General features: G+C 36.7%; 1 protein-coding gene across 3 annotated transcripts in view; it reads left to right on the top strand.

The window, feature by feature from the left end:
• Nucleotides 1–2,226: 2,226 nt before the first annotated feature.
• Nucleotides 2,227–21,394, top strand: part of LOC149026673 (uncharacterized) — a 33,624-nt gene continuing 14,456 nt past the window's right edge. The window contains exons 1-5 of one of the 3 annotated variants that reach the window (XM_089155254.1): nucleotides 2,227–2,451; nucleotides 2,552–2,610; nucleotides 2,715–2,755; nucleotides 8,007–8,038; nucleotides 17,713–17,741. In XM_089155254.1, coding sequence (XP_089011380.1) covers nucleotides 2,368–2,451; nucleotides 2,552–2,610; nucleotides 2,715–2,755; nucleotides 8,007–8,038; nucleotides 17,713–17,741 — 245 coding nt within the window. In that variant the 5' untranslated portion in view covers nucleotides 2,227–2,367. The remainder of the gene's footprint in view (nucleotides 2,452–2,551; nucleotides 2,611–2,714; nucleotides 2,756–8,006; nucleotides 8,039–17,712; nucleotides 17,742–21,394) is intronic. The other 2 variants (XM_089155261.1, XM_089155267.1) reach the window with 2 other exon arrangements.

Consider the following 21,394-nt stretch of genomic DNA (forward strand, 5'->3'; position numbering starts at 1 on the left):
TCAATATACTCATGTATATACATTGACAACTAAATTGCAAAGGTCAAAGGTATTGTATGATCGACATATTTCTTTAAACTTAAGAGAGAAAAATTGACAAGATCGTCATTTGACCAATTATGATGTTGGTGTAGAATGTTGGGCTATTAAAAAACATCATATAGTGAATTCGATGTGGCCAAATTGATGATGATAAGATATAAAAACTATAAATGATCAGATAAAAAATGATCGTTTTAGATTTAGTATGGGAGTAGCTCAAATGAGCGATAAGCTATGAGAAAAATATTCGATGTGACACATTCAGCATGAAGATTGTAAAAGCCTGTACACGGAAAAACAATATAATATAAATTGAATAAGCTCGTTGAGCCAAGGACAGGCTTAATAATCTTAAGAAAAGTTGTGAAAAATTATACGCATAACTTATGCATTATATATTGCATGGCCTTATACAAATCTAGTTGGAACACAATAATCTATGTAACCAACCCCATTTCATTTGGAACAATGTTTTTTGTTGTTGTACGTGTATAGGTGTGTTGCAAAAATCACATATATATATCTCAATTTGTTCAATATTGCATAAACATGTGGATGCTCACATCCTCTATAATTTTGGTTTTGCGAAGTGCAAGGTAGAGGTTTGCTCATTGAAGACAAAGAGTCAAGAACCAATAGGCAAAAGTCAAGATTTTACGGGTTTGTATTATGATAAATATATCAAAATTATATCTTCATTCGAATTATGAAACTTATTTAGAGATTTAATACCTAACACCGAAACACCCCACTTATTATTGTTGGAAAAAATAAATTAAATTTACATCAAAATAATTTCATTACCCTTTTAAGAGAAAGTCATTAGAGGAATAGAGCCCACGTTACTCCTTTAAAGGCTGAATTATGAAGCGAGCTCCAATAACTGAGCTTCCCATCTGTAATAAGAATGGAATTTCATTGAGTTTCAATCAAGGGTATAAATTTGTAAATTTAAAATCTTAAGACTCTTTAATATAAAATGAAAAGATTAAAATTAAAATTATAATTTGCCTTTTTAACATAAACCGTTATATCAAAATGACATACATGGTACAATATTGACCATTGTACCAAGTATTTTAGTCATAAAAAATATGACTTAATTAGTCATTTATAAAAACTTCAAATGAACTAAATGCAAAGGGGAATTTTTTTTTACTAAAAGTGACATTACACCAAACCTTAGGGGGTCTAGATGAAAATGATCATAATTTTAATTTTAATTTTGTTGTTGTAGGAAAAAGTAAAGTATGTAACATAAACACGGGAATGATATCGAAATTAAACCATAGCTTTTTCGCAAAAAAAAAAAAAAAAACCATAGTCCATGTTACTATTATAATTAATAATTAATATCTTAAGCTTGATTTAAATTTCGTGTCTCCGCTACGTTATGAACGGTATTTCGATTTTCGAGAGAGTGGTTTTAACAAGCATATTTGCAAGTTGCATCAGGGGCATCTTAAGGAAACGGGAGAAAATTTTGGGTAATTTTCATATATAATCATTGAAGTTTGGTTTGTCATTTTTATTAAAAAAACTATGAGATTTTGCATTTGTATTTCTTGTACCATAGAAAAAAATAATTTTAAGGACAAATTATCACTTTTATGACTAATTTGCCAATTTTTTTTTTTAAAATTTAGATTTGTTACATGCACCCTCATCTGCCATGAAAATGGAGATTCTCCCTTTAGTCCGAAAGTTATAAAAAAGTCATAAAAAAAAAAAAGTTGAAGACAAAAATACTCTTATATATTAAAATGACTAAAGTAAGCATTAGCTTAAACTCTATTTACAAAGTAGAATCTTAGTCAAGCTAGATGAAATTTGTTTCCTTCGCCTATCTTTTTCATTTTTTATTTGCTTAACTCAACCAAGGAGTAAATATCAATTTTCATTTAAGGTGAATCTTTACAAATAGGATTTAAGCTATTGAGTAATTTTAACATATGAGTATATGTTGATTATATTTTAAAATTTATTTGAATTCTATAATTTTTAGCCTAAAAAGAAAGTCAAAAGGTTAATGGGAGGAGGTGTGTATTTAAAAAATTTTAAATATAAAAAAAAAGATAAATTAGTCATAAAAATAATAATTTGTTATTAATTTCATTTTTTATACAGCACACGGTGGCAAATGCAAAGATTCAGATTTTTTTATTAAAAATGAGATAAACCAAACTCAAGGTGAAGATGAAAATTACCCGAAATTCGATTCTGTTTGCTTTTGTTTCTCTTTAGTTGCGACCACCGGGAGCGTCCCAGTCTCCCAGAGGAAAAGCGAAATTTTTTTTAAACGTTTAGATTTCATTCGCAGCGGGAATGGAAAACACGGCGATTTTGAGAGAGTGGTTTCAGCGGGTTGATACGAACAACAAAGGGAGCATAACTGCTCCTCAACTTAAGGTTCTTCTTTCTGAGCAAGTTTCAACTTCTTTCCATTTTTAACGAACCCTAGCTTTTATTATACTGCTCTCTTTGTATTTCATCTTCGTGTCATGGTCAGGGTGCTCTAGCCGTTGGCAATCTGGATTTTCCTATCTCTGTTGTCGAGCAGATGATCAGGTCACATTTTTTCTGTTAAGCGAATTTCTTTTCTTATTATTTTTTATTTGTTCGTAATAAGGACTTAGATAACCTATCGTTCTTTTCTTATTTCGCTTATTCAGGATGTATGATTTCGATAGAAATGGAACAATGAGCTTTCAAGGTTAGAATTGAATGTTGTGAGGATCTCTTATGGCATGTGAAAGGTTTATGTGATTCCATCAAAATTTAATTATAAATCGTTGATTTTTCTTGCACATGCAATATTTTTTCCTGAAGTTCTGAAAGCTGAACTGCTTTGGAGAGTAATTAAGCATTCCTAATATTTTTATATCATTTACTGTTTCAACCCCCTTCCCCAACCAAAAAAAAAATCCTACAACTGTAACAGATTTACTAATTCAACTAGTAATGATGCAAACTTTGCCATTATCAGGCCTCCACAACAAATAACAACTATTTTTTCTTCTTTTTCAAATGCATTAGATGATGCTTCCGTATGAAACTTAACATTGGAAGGGATTTTTTTCCACGGCCTGTATTATACTCCTTTGCTTCTTGTGTTCTTATATCATGCTCCATTTGTTTCAACGTAAACTGCTAAAAGCCCAGAAGTAAAATAAATTAGAACATTTTGATTCTCCCAGATTAATTAATTGTGCATGGTTATAAAATTGTAGGATATTCTCGAAGCCTGAAGTTGGGATAAGACTTAAATGTTGTTGTATACTATCCTTTACATTATTGTTCCTTTTGGTTTGGATACTTACATGCCTTCCCTTAAAACAAATGGGCTGTTGGTGAAAGCCACGGTAGGTGGTCTTAGGTTTGAAGATAATGTCGTTTTTCAAGAACAAAATTCTCAAAATGTAGTCATGTAATATTAGCCCACTAGGTTTTTATAGGGTTACTTCTGCGGATAATTAAAAAAGAATTGAACTAGAACAAAAAAGGTTGAATCTAAGTAGGTTCAAACATAAAAAGAAAAGGGAAAACGAGGGAGGAAATATCCTTCTCTAAAATACCACTGACAATAGCATGGTTCAAGAACTTGCTCTTGCTAGGGATCTCGCTCCTTCAAAAAATCGAGGTCTTGACCAGGTTGGTGAGATATTGGTCGAGATTTGATCTTTCTTTTGGGCCGACTCGATGGCCCATCTTGATGGGTTTTAGGATCCAGATTCGGCTTAGACTTGGAAGTTAGCTTAATTTAGGCATTCTGAACACATTGGTGGCCTTGAATTTATGAGAAAACAATCCTAAGTACAAGTTTTAAGTCGACCCTAAGTGTGAATTTGAAATGTTGCAGGATCAGGGAATTCAAGGTTATACAACATGTAATATAGAACCTTTAAGGCATATAAATGAAAAGCAAGTGTATAAAATACATCAAATAACTTGAATGCCATCAGAATTCCATCCATATGAATATCACAATCTCGACTCTCGAGAATAGAATAATACAATGATACAACCATTAGAAGTTCTATATAAGTCATAACTCATAAGTTAATATGACAAGCATAGAATGATTGATCTTCCTTTAGTGTTTTAGATGTGTTAAGAGTAGTTGCAAGTGAAAATCCAGCTGAAATTTGCAAAAAAAAGAGCAAAAATTGACAGGTCCAACGAGATATAGTGAGATATGGGGAGAGATATGGCAAGATAGGCGAGGTCTCAAGTGAGTTGGGGGAATCTCGCCCTTTATCTCATCTCGCCATTTGAAAAAGGTGAGATAGCTCATGAGATCTCAAACCATGGACAATAGATAATGATATTCCTTATTTTATTTTGTTGATGAAAAGCCAGAAAAATAGACAGTTCCAGTTGTGGTTGGCTATCTTGACACAGCATCTTAGCAGAACAGCTGATTCTATGCTTGCTGGTTATCTTATCTTTTATAATTTTGTTTTTTGGGTTCTGGCATTTAGTTGAAGAAACTTGTCAGATGGTAAGTTGATCTTTGTAATGGTTGGCTATAAGGTTATGTGATTTGCATAGCATATTCTTTGCACCATGCTACCTAGGTTTGATCAGGATATGGTTTATGTGTGGTGACCATTCAGTTTATCTATAGTTATATCCTTTTAGAAGTATATATAAGCTATTCCAAAGAGTCAAGGCTTTTGCTTTTTGAAAGCCTAAGACATATATGTTTTGCGTAATATATGTCTAATCTCTTGCCTTTTGGTGTCTTTTTGAGCCTTCATGTTGTTTTCTCTTTCCAAATACAAGTGAAATTTTACTTGAATGGAATAGGAAACTATTTCAATAAACCTATGCTTTTACCCAAAAAAAGGGCATCACCCAGATGTTATTCTGTTTAGAATCAGTGAATTGATTAAAATTGTGAAGTGTTGGTTTTATCGCTTTACTTACACTCATGGATATTCGGTAAAGCATTCTGTACATTTGACATGCCCCACTGTTTTCCTTATTGAATAATTTTTAATCAGAGAATTTTAAAAGTTGACATTCTGTTAAAAGATGTGCTCTCCCCTTTAATGTAGTACTGAATTAACGATAGCCAAATAAGATCTTCTCATGGAGAATAATTACAGCTTAAGGATCAATCCTAGCAGATCCAGGAGAATGTAGTTAATGTAATTACCCAGCAAACAAGAACAGGAAAAATGGAGTGGTCAATTGATACTGAAATCAGATGCCATGTAAATAGTAAACAAAGATTCGTAATCTGTTTATCATCATAAAAGATGAACAGTTGTCGATAGGGCATAATGGTAATTTCCAAAGTCAGAACTGTATTCAGAAACTAGGTTATGTAACCTGGGTCTGCAGGCCCAAAGAGGCCTGAAAATTTGGCCCAAAGCAGCCCCTCGAACATGTGGCAACTAGGGCTGGCCAAATGTGCTAACGGGTATTTTTGGTCATTTTCATACCCCTTGGCGTCTCATGAATCTAGTTAGATGACTAGATCCTGTGTCTTATTTGGAGTCAATATTTATTTTTCTTTTTGTAGTTGATTATTTCATGGTTAGTAATTGAAGAGTATTCTAAGTGGGAGTCATAGTTGGAAATTATTTTCCTTTTATGTAATTGTTATTTTTTGTGGTCCTTAAGAGACCCCTCTTTTTTTAGTTGTTCGTTAGTTATTAAGTTGTTAAGGGATTCCCAATTAGAGTCCAAGTTTGTTAGTTAAGTAGTTTTGAGCTGCAACATAGGGTCCAGGGTTACTTTCCCCAAGCCCAATGACCCCTAGTCATACCTAGGGTTGTTTGGTCATTTTGATAGATTTGTGGAGTCCAAGGCTAGGGTGCCATTGGGTCTGGCTTGTTATTATTACGAACTTAGATCTACTTTTGTATTTTGATTTGAGTCATTATTTTGCAAGTTATTGAAGAGTCATTTTCTAGGCATAATTCCTAAGTTATGAAGGAATCCCTTAGTTCAGTTTGTGTCTCGTTAGGATTGCATATCTACTTTTATGGTCCAAATTGGATCCTTCTAGAGTGAGATATGATTGAATCCTTGTTTGAGTTAAAGTCTTTGGCCAAGTTAGTGTTTGACATAGGATAACATAGAGTCCAAGTCTTGTCTTCTTTTTGGAAGTTGAGTACTTTTATGTTTTCCTTCATGTAGGCTTATTATAAGCCACTCTTGGTTGTAAGAAATCAGACTTGATTAATTGAATACAAACAAATTTAAAGGCAGGATTTGGAGTCACAGGTTCTAAGGAGGAATCCCATGGCTGAGTGGTTATAAGTTTTTTGGTAAATTTCCAGCAACCCTTCCCATTCTTCAACCTTGTGACAGCCCCTCCCAGAGTTGGTGCTAGAAGAGGTTGTTATTAACAACCAAGCTAAAGCAAAGGACCAAGGATTGACTCAAGCCCTTGATGAACAGACTATGAGAACAAAAGAAGCTGCTGCATTCTACAAAGACGAGCTGAAAATACAACTGAAGAAGTACTTTCTCCACCAGAAGTTCACCATGCCCTTTCCTTGGATGATAGAAAATTGCTACCCAAAAATTTTGTAGTGACAAAGGTGTTAGTAGATCTATTTTTGCTCTTTTTGGGGATTTTTTTCGTTCTTCTTTGGCACCTACGGCAGACATAGGACGTATTTGGCCTGCAAAAGTGATTTGAGTTTTAGATCCTCAAGAAATCCCTTTTCTTAATACCCATATTCCCCATTCATCCCTAGCTGCCATAGCTTGGGCTTATCTTGCTATACTTGCAAAGAATGAGAAAGCCTCTACTCCATGCGATAGTCATCATAGGGCTTTGACCTATATTATGATCTTGTTCTATCCAAAGAAGAGGTAGCCTTTAAACTACAACAACAAAGGCTATACATTAATCAGGAGACGAGTTCTTACCATGGATCTCTAGAGGATTGATCCCGAAACACATGACAGGTACATTTATCAAGAGATGAAAGGTTTAAAGGGGGGGGGTTGATTTAAACTGTTTCCAAGAGCGGTATAAGGCCTAGAGTTTCTTACCCTAAACTCTCCAACCCCTAGTCATGATCATGGTGGGAGATCTTGCGAGATATCTCGTTTTTTCAAGTAGGCGAGACGAGATGGAGGTCGAGAGCAGAGAGTTGGGATATCTCGCTCGAGATCTTGCCATATCTCAATATAACTCGTCATATCTTGCCTTGAATCTCGCTGGAACTCTCAACTTTTGCCCTTTTTGTGGATTTGGCTGGATTTTCACTTGCAACTACTCTTATCGCATCTACAACATCGAAGGAAGATCAATCATTTTATACTTGTCTTATGAACTTATGATTTAATGACTTATATAGAACTTCTATGGTTGGATAATTTTATTATTCTATTCTTGAAAATTGAGATTGTGATACTCTTATGGATGGAATTTTGATAACATTTAGGTTACTTGATGCATTTGATACACTTGCTTTTCATTTATATGCCTTAAAGGTTCTATATTACATTGTTGTATAACTTTACATTCCCTAATCCTGTAATATTTCGGTTTCACACTCTAGGTAGACTTAGAAATCATACTTAGGGTTGTTTTCTAACAAATCCAAGCCACCAATGTATTCAAAAGGCCTTTACATAGGTTAAATACCAAGTTTCAACCCAATGGGGACTCTAAAATCCACCGAGATAGGCCACCGAGTTGACGCCAAAAAATTGTATATCTAGACCAAGATCTCACCGAGATGGTCGAGATCTCGGTTTTTCAAGGTGGCTACCATGCTTGCGTTTATCTACTGTATGAAATCGAATTTTGAGCTAAAATTCAATTGTTTGTTCCGTGTATATTGATTAGGATACATTGTAAATGTATTTGTTCCCCTTCTGGTCTTCTATTATTGTACTGTCTTACATATCTAAGACTTTTCTTTTTCTTGACTTTTTCTTTGTAAATGCATGTCACTTTCTAACTTCATGTTATTCTTTTTCTATTTTCCCAGAATTTGTTGCCCTCAACAAATTCCTTCTTAAGGTCAGTAAATCTCTCTTTCTCTTTTGAGATCTTATGAAATTTTATAGTGAAAGAACTTGTGTTACGAGATGTACTCTTTCTCATGCAGGTCGTAAATGTATCTATATTTTAAGTCATCTGCTGAGTTATTTTGCATTATTTATAAAATTGCTATAGCTTTCTGTCAAGGTTCTTTCTTAGTTTCTTTTGTTTCAGCTGTATTTGATCTGTTTGTTAGCCAAATTGACTAGTTTTGGTGCTGAGAGAATAATCGTACTGCACAAGATCTGCTGATTAGATATGAAATAGGAGAAACTTGTGATGCTGAACAATTTTCATTGTGCCTCTTTGTTTCTGTTGTTTTTTAAACCCTAATTTGATCCCCTTTTTTTGCTATAAAACCTTAAGTTTTCTCAGAAAAAAAAATCATTGCCCAACATATTGTCTTAATCTTTTGTAAAATATTTCACCAATAGAATTAGGTCCACAACAGACCTGTTTTATTATTGACTATCATTACATAAACCACATATGCATTTCAATTAAAATGTCAGATAAAGCATACCTTTTGTATATAAGTATGAAAAAATGAAACAAAGTGTTAAACAATAACAGTGTTTTTGCCTCGGGTTTGAAAAATATGCTGTGTCTTTGTTAGAACCCCAGAAATCTGCAACTAACCAAGTTGTTGAGAAGAGAGAAGAAGATTGTCACAAGCAAGAAGAGGCTTGCGATTAGAGATTGATTTTCTCCTAATTGCAGGCCCTTATTTATTATCTTCCAAAACTAAAAAAGGAAATAAAGATTATTACAGATCTGCCCCTATCGCTAATACGGCAGACTAGATGAACAACACCAACTACTCCAAATAAACCCTATTAGTTACCTAAATCAGAAAGACCAGGTGGCATAAACTGAGTCAGAACTCCAACTGCCAAGGTGATATAGGGTCTTGTAACAGTGAGGTAAATTAGCTTCCCTACTAGGCTCTTGTAACTCCCCATCATCAACTCCAAACTTCTAGTGAGGATCCAATGGGATGTCCACTGGTTTTGAAATAAGCATTCCAGTGTCGGTACGAAAGCCCAATGCATATGTATGTTGGGATAGTCTAATCCCTTTCTTGCTGTGAATCACCTCAATCCAAAGAAAGTAGTGATGATCCTGAGGTCCTTGGTTTGAAAATGAGTCTGTAGTTGGGCCTTCACCTCTTCAATGCCAGCCTTGTCATTTCTAGAGATAATTATGTTGTCCACATACATATAATAACCGCTTGATCACCTTGATGGTAGACAAATATAGAGTGATTTGAATAACATTGATGAAATCCATCGGTGGTTACCTTACTACTGAACTTCTCAAACCATGCCTTTATTGATTGTTTGAGCCCGTAGATAGCTTTATGCAGTTTGCACACCTAGTTTCGATTCTCTCCCTGAGCAATGTACCCTGGAGAGGTTGCTTTGTGTACACCTTTTCATGAAGATCACCATATAGGAAAAACATCTTGTATATCTAATTGCATGAGTGCCAATCAAAATTAACTGCCAGAGATATAATGAGACAGATAAAATTCAATCTGGCCATAGGCGAGAAGGTCTCATAATAATCAACCCCATAAGTCTGAGTGTACCCATTGGCAACCAAATTGGCTTTGAGTCGCTTAACAGTGTTGTCAGAATGATACTTGATAGTGAACACCTAACGACAGTTAACACATCCTTATCAGGAGTTAGGTCAACTAAGGTCCACATTTGTCGAGAAGTTAAGGCATCCATTTCCATATCCATAGCAAATTTCCAATTAGGGTATTGGAGGGCCACGAAGTGGTGAGGAGGAATAGTAATAGTCGAAACATTAATGATAAGGTTAAACATAGTAGGGTAAATAATATATGGAAACAAAGTGATCAATCGGGTAAATGACATTAGAACGCAAGGTGCAAGAACGTTAACTTTTATGGAGAGCAATGGGTAAGTTATCCGGTGGCAAGGCAGCAAGAACTCTAATTGAGGAGGACAATGGGGTAGAGGGTGGAGGAGGACCAGCTGTAGTTGGACCAGTGTTGCACGTTGCTTGTTGCCGTTGATATACCTGTTGAGGAGGGGGGAGGGAATAAGAACAAGAGACGAGATGGGGGGAGGAGATTGGGAAAAGGATTGTCTTGAGGGCACTAGAGGGGACAAAATAAGAAGTCTCCTCATAGAAAGTCACATCGGCACTGACAAACTGTCGGCGGTGATAGGGTTATAGCACTGATAACCCTTATGAGTAGGAGAGTATCCTAAAAACACACACGTGGTTGACCGGGGAGAAAGTTTGTCAGTGATCAAATGATATAGGAAATGGGTATAAAGTGGGAAATACAGCTGAAAAAAGGAATTTATTTGAGAGCACAGTAGAGGGCATCCTATTAATTAGATCACAAGCAATCAAAACCCCATCACACCAATATTGTTTAGGGACATGCATTTCAAGAGTGACAAAATTGTCAGACTGAATTTGTTAGTAGGTAAGGAGAATTGAGTCTCATCCTTTAATAAGTACAACCATGTCCTGGGATAATCATTTACAAAAGTAAAAAAATATTGAAAATTGTGGCGGTTAGAGACATGACTAGGACCCCAAATATTAGAGTGTACTAAATCAAAGTATCAAAAAATGAACTACTACGGTTATCAGATCGAGTGGGGTAGGAAACATGGTGGTGTTTTCCTAACTCACACACTTCATAATTCAGCCTAGACAAAGATTTAAAAGAAGGAAATAATAGTTGTAAACGGGGAAGGGATAAGTGTTCTAGTCTACAATGCCATTGGAAAGTAGAGACTCTAGTCGAAATAGCAGCAACAGAACAAGCAGGAGCTGGAGCTGTGTAGTCCAGGTAGTACAAACTACAAAGTGTCCTCATACCCTCCACCAATTGTCCTCTTCATTTGAAGATCCTAAAAAATACAGGATGTAGGTGTAAATGCCACAAACACAGTTTAAGGACTTAGTTAGTTGACTGACATATAAAAGATTAAAATGGAAACTGGTCAATGTGTAAAACAGATGATAAAGTAAGAGAAGATGTGGGTGATATGTTACTAGTTCCTAAATTGGGTGAAAGTTCTGTTGGCTATAATGACAAATGAGGGACGCGTGGATGTGGAAAAGGAAATAAACAATAATGACTTACCTGTCAAATGAGCGGAAGCACCAGAGTCAATGATCCAAGGTGAGAATGTAGAGGTGAAGAAGGCAGGATGTAGGAGTAAAGGTTACAAACACAATTTAAGGACTTAGTTAGTTGATCAACTGATAAAAGATTAAATGGAAACTGGTTAACATGTAAAACAAATGATAAAGTAAGAGAAGATGTGGGTGATATGTTACTAGTTCCTAAAATTGGATGGAATTTCCGTTGACTATAATGACAGATGAGTGATGGTGGATGCGGATTGCGGAAGTAAACAGTAATGACATACTTGTCATATTAGTGGAAGCACCAGAATCAATGATCCAAGGTGTGGATGTAGAGGTGAAGAAGGCAGGAGTACCCATATGGGATAATGCAGCAGTGGATGTAGAAGCCACATGGGAAGTGGAAGTAGATGCCTTAAGGTTTTGTACACATCACATAAGCAGGCTTACATCATCACTTAGACTTTTGGATTAATCTCCTGAAGAGGTAGTGGCGGTAGTGTTGGTAGGATGAACCTTGCAGAATCACCATCAGACACCACATGATTGGTAATTGCTGAGCCCATTCTGGTTTACCATTCTTAGCCTAACAAGTATCCACCAAATGTCCAGATTTACCACAGAAAGTGTACTGACGGGAAGCTCGATCCTCCCCCTGACCCACGACCACAATCACGGACGGGAAGAAGTAAAGGTGGAACTACTGCCCCTAGAATTGGCTGATGGAGTGGGGGCAACAGAAGAAACAATGCGCTGGAGATGAGAAAAGACTTCAGTCAAAGTGGGAATGCTTTCCCCAACTTATAAATGGCTGAAGTTCAGGATCCAGTCTAGCAAGAAATTTGGAGGAAAAAAAACTCATTGCGTTGGGTTTTATGTCTCTCAATATTTGTAGTGATAGGCTGAAACATGTTCGATTCTTCCATCATTCCTTAAATGAACTATAACTATAATAGTCTTACAGAGATTTCCCGGTTTGTTGGAACTGGAAAAGCTTTTTATAAATTTATAGGGATCATAGTTATGACTCATATTTTTCTCTTGGAAATATGTTTCCTTCAAATCATCCCATATTCCCTTAGGAGTTGAAGGAAACATAACATTAGCCGCAATACTACTATTCCATAACCGATTCATAATGATTGCATTATCCTTGGACCAACTATCATAATCCTTGTCGTTAGTAGAGGGTGCAAAATTCTCAATAATTGATAATTTTCCTCTCGCCAGTATGTAAACACGGACAGCTTGGGCCCACAAAAGATAATTAGAAATACCCTGAAGTTTGATTGAGGTAATTTTAATATTCTGATGGTCCAAAGAAGGGGTAGTGAGAGGATTTGCTGAAGAGGTAGCAGTAATCTCAGTAGCCATAGCGCTAAATTCCAGAAGCAGCAACTATAAGCAATGCAAAGGAGTAATCTTATCACAGGGCAGCAACCAAACCGGAAAAAAATCCTAATTGGCAGAAGAAAGATAAGAAGTTGGAGTGGATTCTGATTATTAGGCCCATTCAAAAAAAAAAAATCCCTACAATATGTAGCACACACAACCCAAAAAAAGAAAAAGAAAAAAAAAGCTGAAGGCAGCGAGGATACAATACGACTCCCCAAAAAAAAAAACAGGAACAATAAATCGTACCAACATGGAGCAGCAGCAGTTCAGACTTCAGAGCACCACAAAGAGCCAAACATGTATTTCTCACATTGTATAGTGAAGAATAAAGAGCACATTAGCCCAGGATTTTCACAATAGGAAGATTGAACCTCAAACCAGATCCAGAAATTGCGTAGAAACTATCACAGGAAGAGAGTTCGATCAGGAAAAAACCAATGTGGTATCAACTTGATGCTGGAGTAATACCGCATCACTTTAGGTCCTTCTGAGTTGTTGAAGAAGGAACAAAGTTACATACTTGCAGCAGCAGGTGGCTGCACAGCAGAAATGGGAGCTCCAAGTCATGAAATCAGCAGAGAGGAAGTGGAACAACTTGCGTCAGTTGCAGTGGCTCTGATGCCATGTTAGAACCCCAGAAATTTGCAACTAACCAAGTTGTTGAGAAGAGAGAAGAAAAAGGCTTGCAATTAGAGATTGATTTTTCTCCTAATCACAGGCCTTATTTATTATCTTCTGAAGTTTAAAAAGTAATAAAGATTATTACAGATCTGCCCCTACCACTAGTATGGCAGACTAACAACACCGACTGCTCCACCAACTACTGCAAATAAACCCTATTAGTTACCTATATCAAAAAAGACCAAAATACCCATGCTACTTGATCTTTAACAGTCTTCAAGGCAATGCCTTGACTACAATAGCTGGCAGGCATGCTCAAGCCATAAAGATTACAGGGAGGCCTTAATTAATTAAGGGAATAAAGGTTTTGAAGCTTTATAGATGAAGATATCGAATGTCTTGGTGCAATTGGGAGATCACTGGACCTCTCTCAAGAAGTCAAGATAAACTCAAGAATCTAATCAATAATCTTCCAGTCCCCGATTCTATTATGTACGATCTTGTCTAGGAGTATTGTAATATAAGTAAGCAAAATCCCCACAGTTCCCCCTACTATGACTATTCCCATGCACATGCAATCCTAACTAGTACAGACATGTAGGCTTCCAAGCTATACCAATTTAGACTCACTCTAATTTCACATACCTAGATCACACTCGGAAGGCACATCTAAACATTAACATCTCCTAACTATTGCCCTTTTATTCCGGAATAATCTTTTTAGGAGGGACAATTCTACATATTTCTGCCAAATCCTTCTATTATTAAGTACGGCTGGTACCATTTCAACCTCCTGCCAAGAGGCCAAGGTAGCTTGCTAACTCTCCTTAGAGAGTTCTAAGGTGCATGAATTGCCATAGCATGCATATTGTTTTTCATGGATTGTCTCGTTCCAGCCTTTGTAGAAAAAAGTTGTCCTCAGATTCATAATGAAAGCTCGAACCAATAAAATTTAAATAATCCCCACATGGATTCCAGTTCTTCAAAGGGAACATTCTAATTGACAAAGTAGGTGTGGTATGCTCACAGTTGGAATAACTTATGGTAGGGACTTGAATCACCTTGGAAGAAGTTGTGCTTGATTTGCATTGCTATGGATTCTTCATCTTCTTCTTTGTCATTGTATTCCTCATTGTCGTCATCATCATCATCATCATCATCTTCTTCTTCTTCTTCTTCTTCTTTCTGGCAGCTCTGTTATGGTGGTAGCGTTTGGGGGCAGCAAGGAGTTGAATTTGTCTTAGAAGGCTTGCAATTTTTTTTCTCATGATTTTATCTAACAGAGCTAAAATTTTTGTTTGAAGATAACCTATCTTTTGGCATTTTCCTTCACAATGTTTGAGCAAATGTCTTAGCTCTGATGCTGTTTGTTATGCAAGCCAATTTAAAATAAATAAAATAAGGAAAAAAAGAAGAAGAGAGAAATAATAGCAAGAGAAAATAGGAAGTGAGAGAGAATAATAGATAGTGATGTAGTTTCAAAATGACTGAGGGCCAATAACAGGATCTTGAACAGAAGTGTAAAACCAGCTCGAATTTGGTAGTCCAAACAGAATTTGGATGTTAGGGTTCTCTGAATAAATGGGGTTTTGGTTTTGGTTTTCACTAGTAATGGTGAAGGTTTTAAAGTTTGCTTGTGGGATAGGATAATTGGGATTTATGTCAATTGGAGTCGGGATTTTATACAAATCTAATTGGGATGAGATGGTTAGCGTATTGACTGATTTTTGTGTTTGGAATAATGTAATAAGGGGTTTATTCTTTTTTTATTACTTTATTTTATTTCTCAAGATGTTTGTAAGAAGAGTAGAGTTTTAGTTTTGTGGGTTAACCAAGCACATAGGCTGTGGTGATTGGGTTGAGGTTAAAATTTTATCAAATGCAGGCTATAGTATATGGAAGTTGTGATTAAAATTTGGTATGATCCCAATAGGTAGATTGACCAAGATCTAAGAAGGAAGTTAGGATTTCTTGACGGACAAGGATTGGGAATTAGTAACAGAAAGCTGGTTTTCTATCCTCAGAAAAAAGGGCTTCCATAGCTTGTCAAATTACTTCTTTTTAACATTCCAATTCTTTCAAGCACATTTTTGTGTCCTAATTTTTTCAATCGAAACCACACATTGTTGCTATTGGTCATTATCGTTCTTATTTTTAGGTACAATATAATCTTCTTTTGGACTAATTGAGTCACTAAAGAGTAGTTACCTGTTTACATTAAAAAAAGTGTGCACATTTCCCTAATATATATATATATATATATATTCTACCAGTTCCCTGAATATATATATATACACACCATTTCTTTCTACCAGTTCTAATAGGACCATATCCATCCCAATAAGCTATTAAGTGGGCTGGTTTGGGTTTTGGGACAGTTCTGGTCCACAGTTGACACCCCTATGGGATAAATATTGTGTGTGTGTGTGTGTGAGGGCATAGCTCAAAAACTTGCTCTCGCCAGGGATCTCACCCCTTCAAAAAACCAAGATCTCGATCAAGTTGGTGAGATCTCGGTGGAGCTATGGTCTTTTTTTTGGGGTCAACTCGATGGCCCAACTTGATGGGTTTTAGGGTCCAAGTTGGGCTCAAACTTGGTAGTTCGCCTAATTATGGCCTTTTAAACACATCGGTGGTGTTGGATTTGTGAGAAAACAATCCTAAATATGAGTTCTAAATCGACCTTAGTGTGAAGCTGAAATGCTGCAGGATTGGGGAATGTAAGGCTATACAACATGTAATATAGAACCTTTAAGGCATATAAATGAAAAGCAAGTGTATCAAATACATAAAAAAACTTAAATGTCATTTGAATTCCATATGAGTATCACAAACATGACTCTCGAGAATAGAATGATAAAATTATACAACCATTAGGATTTCTATATAAGTCATAAGTTCATAAGACAAGCATAGAATGATTGATCTTCCTTTGGTATTGTAGATGTGCTAAGCGTAGTTGCAGGTAAAAATCGAGCTGGAATCCGCAAAAAATAGGCAAAAATTGAGAGTTTCAGAGAGATCTGGTGAGATAGGCGAGATCTTGAGTGATTTGCGTGAATCTTGGCCTTTATCTTGTCTTGCCCTTCATCTCGTCTTGCCATTTGAAAAAAGCGAGATATCTCGCAAGATCATGGTTATGAGAGGGGGTGTTTTAAAATGGTAGGACTTCAGCATCGTAGGTCTTCTCTTTGCACCCTGCTGAAGGGTGCTGCAACAGATTGGCTGGAAGGAAGCACCATGGTAAAACAAGAGTGCCAAATACATAACAAGCGTAATTTCAGAAAGTGAAGGTAGTCAAAACAAGATGTTTAGGAAACATTAGGAAACCCAGGTGTGGTTCTCTGACTTTAGGTATCTTAAGTTATCCAATTGTTTTGTCATTTCTATTGGGTTTTGCATTACAGTCCATGCATCAAGTATTTCCTTCTTTCCATGTACCAGCGATCCTATGTCGAATTTGAGTGAAGAAATGGAATTTAAAATGCGCCACCTTATAAGATTAGAGAGCTGTAATTGGATGATCTAGTCGGTGCTTTAATGGGGCCCAGAATAATGACGGAGAGTTGCAGGGTTAGAGAGAGAAAATCTCATACAAAGATTAAAAAAAAGTGGGGGTGGGGGTTGAAGAGTTTGCAAGCACACAAGCTTTAGCTTCAGTTAATTCTTTTCTGTTCCATAATACATTGATTACAGGCACATAAATATTCATATGAAATATACTTCATCAAGAAACAAATATGCTAGGATTTTTACTTATCCTACCAAACTTCTACCCAACTTAAAAATCTGTGTACATAATCATCCCGATATGTAAATAATTAAGTCTCTGATGCAAAACAGCATCCCTTTCTTTGATTCCTCCTTGCTGGCTTTGGGGCTCACCAGATTTAGAGAATACTCTCCTACTTCTATCTCATGTTATTGTAGCTTCACTATTTACTTAGTGCAGTGTGAAGTGTTTATCAAGAGTGTTCCCTTCCTGGTTGGTCCAAGATGGCAAGGCTGCACTGCATCATTCCGTCTCAAGTCATGCTGCATCAGAGTGCTTAACAATTTCCAACCTTGTAACTGCAGATAGACTTCTATGGATCTGAGTAGTTATTTTTGAAGTTGCTTTATGGTTCCTAGATCCTATTGTAGGTAGTGATTTTGGGTTGGCCTTCATTCCAGAAATCCGTATTCCTCCACAGAGACCATTGGAAGGAGGATCTATGGTGCTTTTCCTCTATGCACGTGTTTGCACATGGTTGTGTTCCACTATGTTACTTTGTGCTCTGATTCATGACATATGTAGAATGATATTCTATTATTAGGCTATTTAGTGATGTTTTTTTTAGCTTTTTGGTACCACTTCGTGTGTAAAGATAAAATAAAATAAATTTAACAACAAGGTGATTTAAAAATTCAGAAAGGAAAAAATTAATGAAAGTAGATTTATCCTTTATTTTCCTTTGTAAATTAATTCTTGTTTCTTTTTATACTTTTTTCAGGTTCAACAAGCTTTTTCTGACCTAGAAAGGTGATTCCAGTCATTGCTTTACCTTAAGTTTTATCATCACGTGGCAGCTGGTGCCGTGTTATGTTGCTGCGGTTGTTTTTGTTTTTGATTGCTGCTCCACTCTTGTACTCATTAAGAAGAAATAAAAAACTATACTCCTTCCTGGGATAGATTTGATACTGTTTATCCTTTTTTAGTAGTTCTCGTCTTATGATCTCTTTTGAAGCCCTTGAAGTTGAAGTTCAAATGAGGAGCAAACCTGTTTTTTTTTGGGATGATTAGTTTTTCACTTTCAATAATTCAGTACATCTATGTACTTGTTCAAGACAGAGAACTTGTTGCTGTCAGAAGATGACCAGTCTGCGTTGAGGCTTTCTCAATCTACTATTTCGAGTCTGGAGTCACTCATGTCTGCCTTTCTTTGGAAGGGCAATTAACTTTCTCCACCTCATTGTCAGTTTGGCTTCAGTATGCTTTCCTTAAGAGGGGGGCACTATGGCTTGAGAAGAATCAAAGACATCAATAATTCTAGTATTCTCAAGTTGATTTGGAATTCACAACAAAGGGGAAGAGTATTTTGATAGGTTAGCGTTAGAGAATATTCCAGAGATCCCAAGGTATCTGGGGTTGTATGGGCACTGGCTAATGCCAGCTTAAGATCCCTTGAGATCTCTCCTTAACCCTTAGGGCTTCTCCTTGTGTCTTTTATGTATTTCATTTTTTGGGTGCTTCTATAGCCTGTATAAGGCTGCCTTGTATCTATCTAAATGCAATACAATACAGCCTCTCTTCTGGCTACTTCTTCTCTTCTTCTATTCCTTTCTTCCTCTTCCTACTTATAATTTCTACCTTTCATTGACATGGTATTGGAGCCCTCTCGATACTGGTTAATCCCTAAACTTTCTTGTTTTTCCAGCCTTCTTTTCATTCCCTTTCTTCTTCTGGTCAAACCGAGGTTCCCATCTAGCTATTCACTAGGTACGACTTCAGCAAAGGGGTGACTCTTATCCCCGAACCCTTTCTATGACTTGGTGGTGGGTGCACATTAATGTAAATCTGCTATCAACAATTAAAGTTTTTGTTTGTTTGTTTGTTTGTTTGTGTGTGTGTGTGTGTGGGGGGGGTGATTGTTCACAAAGTATTTGATGATGCCGATTGATGGATGATGTTACGGGTCTCAGAAGGAGATTGATTTTTGGTGGTTGCTTGAGTTGTTAGTAGTTCCGGCTGTTTTTGGTGACTGGTACTTTCCAGATCTAATTTTGATTTTTATGGTAACGTTTCTGAGCACATCTTGAGTTATTATTTCCTTTTTGACATAATGGATGATGAAGGTGATCTCACAATATCACCATGGCCTTCCCAAGAAGCCACGACTTGACTTGCTCCAAACTTAGATTATTCTTATTCTATTCAACTTCCTGATTACAAAGCAAGGATGCTTTAATTTATAGCCTCAAATAAGAAACCATAAAAGGCTCAAAGTGGGAAAACCAATTAAAACTCTTACTAGTTGACCAATTCTGACTCTAACTACTATTTGACAAAGACTTTAAATTGCACAAGAAACCTTCATAACTTACTCTAGAGGATTCTAATCCAAATTCTAAGAGTAGATATGGAGTCCTAATAAAGAGGAGAATCAAAGTAGACTCAAATTATGGGATCCCAACATAACTGAAATCTCACCTAGACTAGGACTCTATAATAACTTTCAAAATACTAAACCAAATAATAAAACAAAAATAGATGTAGGGTCTAGACAGCAAATTGGACTCAGTGGGACCTAGACCTAAGCCACCTGAAAAAAAAATCAAAATATCCCTGGTCTGAATTGTGGTCTTAGGGTTTGGGGAATCAACCCTAGGCCCTATGGAAACCTTTTCTCCCTTTTGAAAGCATTTATCTCTGATGAATGTGGAGTCTTCTTTAGAGCTATATACTTCCCTGGAGTTTGACTTACTGTACTCTGGATGGACTTCTTGGCAATTTCCATTAGTTTAAGCCATCAAGATTGGTTCACTTTGGTTTGTCATTCTGGTTGGTCCTTTTGGGCTTGCCTCTTTTTAGCTTCGCGTAGTAGGCTCAGTGGTAGTAGCATTATCTTTTAGCCCCTATGTTCAAAGAGACCCTTGTTCTCCCTACAAGTGATAGTGACATTGTAGTCAAATAGCCAAGGTCTTCCAAGAATGATATTTGTACAATTTCATGGGTACAACATCACACCAAATTTTGTCTAAATAGGAGTGTAGAGTCACTGGAGCTAGACACCTGCATGTTACCTCAAGTCTGGCACTGTTGAGGAGACTTTATATGGTTGAGGGTGCTTCTCTAGCTTGACCCTGGCCTTTTCACAACTTTCAGACACCACATTGACGCTGCTGCCACTGTTGACAATAGTCTGTGCAAGGAGTGCTGCTCCGAGTTTGGTGTGGAAGATGCTACTTGTTCAATCTTCACCTTTAGTGTCTGCAACTAAATCCTTTGACATGACATTTTGGTGGGCCTCTGGATTAATGCAATCATCCTGGTACTCTTCTTCTAGTTCAAGCTCAAGTAGAGGGAAGACTACTTCTTCATCAAGACTTTGCTGGGTGGTATCAAAGATTGCAAAGTCCTCTTCTCTTAGGGCACTCTTTGCATAGTGTCCCCTCTCATGGCATAAACATTCTCCTGGATTGTCGCTGAACACTGGACCTCTATTTTACGCTCTCATGGGATTGGACACCTTCACAGAGATAACATTTAGGTGGGTCTCTGGATTAATGCAACCCTCCTAGTACTCTTCTTCTAGTTCAAGCTCAAGTGGAGGGCAAACTACTTCATTAGGACTTTGTTGGTTGGTATCAAGGATTCCAAAGTCCTCTTCTCTTGAGGCACTCTTTGGCAAAGTGTCCCCTCTTATGGCAGCAGAAGCATTCTCCTGGATTGTCGCCAAACATTGGAACTTTATTTTCGGCTCTAATAGGATTCAACACCTTTGGAGGAACTGCAATGGATGGAGTGTGAAGTTTTGGTGGTGGTGGGGTCCCTTTTGAAATCCTGATTGGATTGCTTCTTCTAAGCAAGGAGATTCTCTGAACATAGGGCCTTGTCGAATAAGTCTCTAAGGTCTTGCATGTCTGTCATTCCCAGGGCCCACCTGTATGTCACTCCGCATCAGCGGCTTTTTGTTTCTTGGGTCTAGATGGTTAAATGCCCCGTTTAACCTAGTTTTTGATTTCCTATCAACCCCACAATGAATGTTAAAAACTTAATGGCGCCCATTTGAGGTCTTGAATTGAATGAGAATGGGGTTGGACATCAAGACTAGGGACCTTAATGTTATAGAAGATATGCATAGAATGAAATGAAATGTCTTGTAGGAGGGGTGCCAGTAAGAAAGAGGGTAGATTGACAGTCAATAGTGGGAACAAGAAAGGGTAAACAAGGTGAGGTTTGGTAAGTAGTATGTATTAACTTATGTTGGTGCTTGGCGTGTTGTTTGTAATGTTCTTATATGTTTAATGAGCATGTTGGAATGAGATTGTTAAATGTGATCTATCTTCTTAGTCTAGAATGGTTATACCTTATGTATGTCCTTTGATATTGAATGGAATGTCATCATGCCTTGGTATAAATTAGGATCATTCATCCATGTTCAATTGCTTCTTCAGGAACCATGTTAAGTGATC

The sequence above is a fragment of the Hakea prostrata genome, chromosome 1 (assembly GCF_041222555.1).
Source record: "Hakea prostrata isolate BN-2017 chromosome 1, UWA_Hpros_2, whole genome shotgun sequence".
NCBI classification, from domain to species: Eukaryota; Viridiplantae; Streptophyta; class Magnoliopsida; order Proteales; family Proteaceae; genus Hakea; species Hakea prostrata.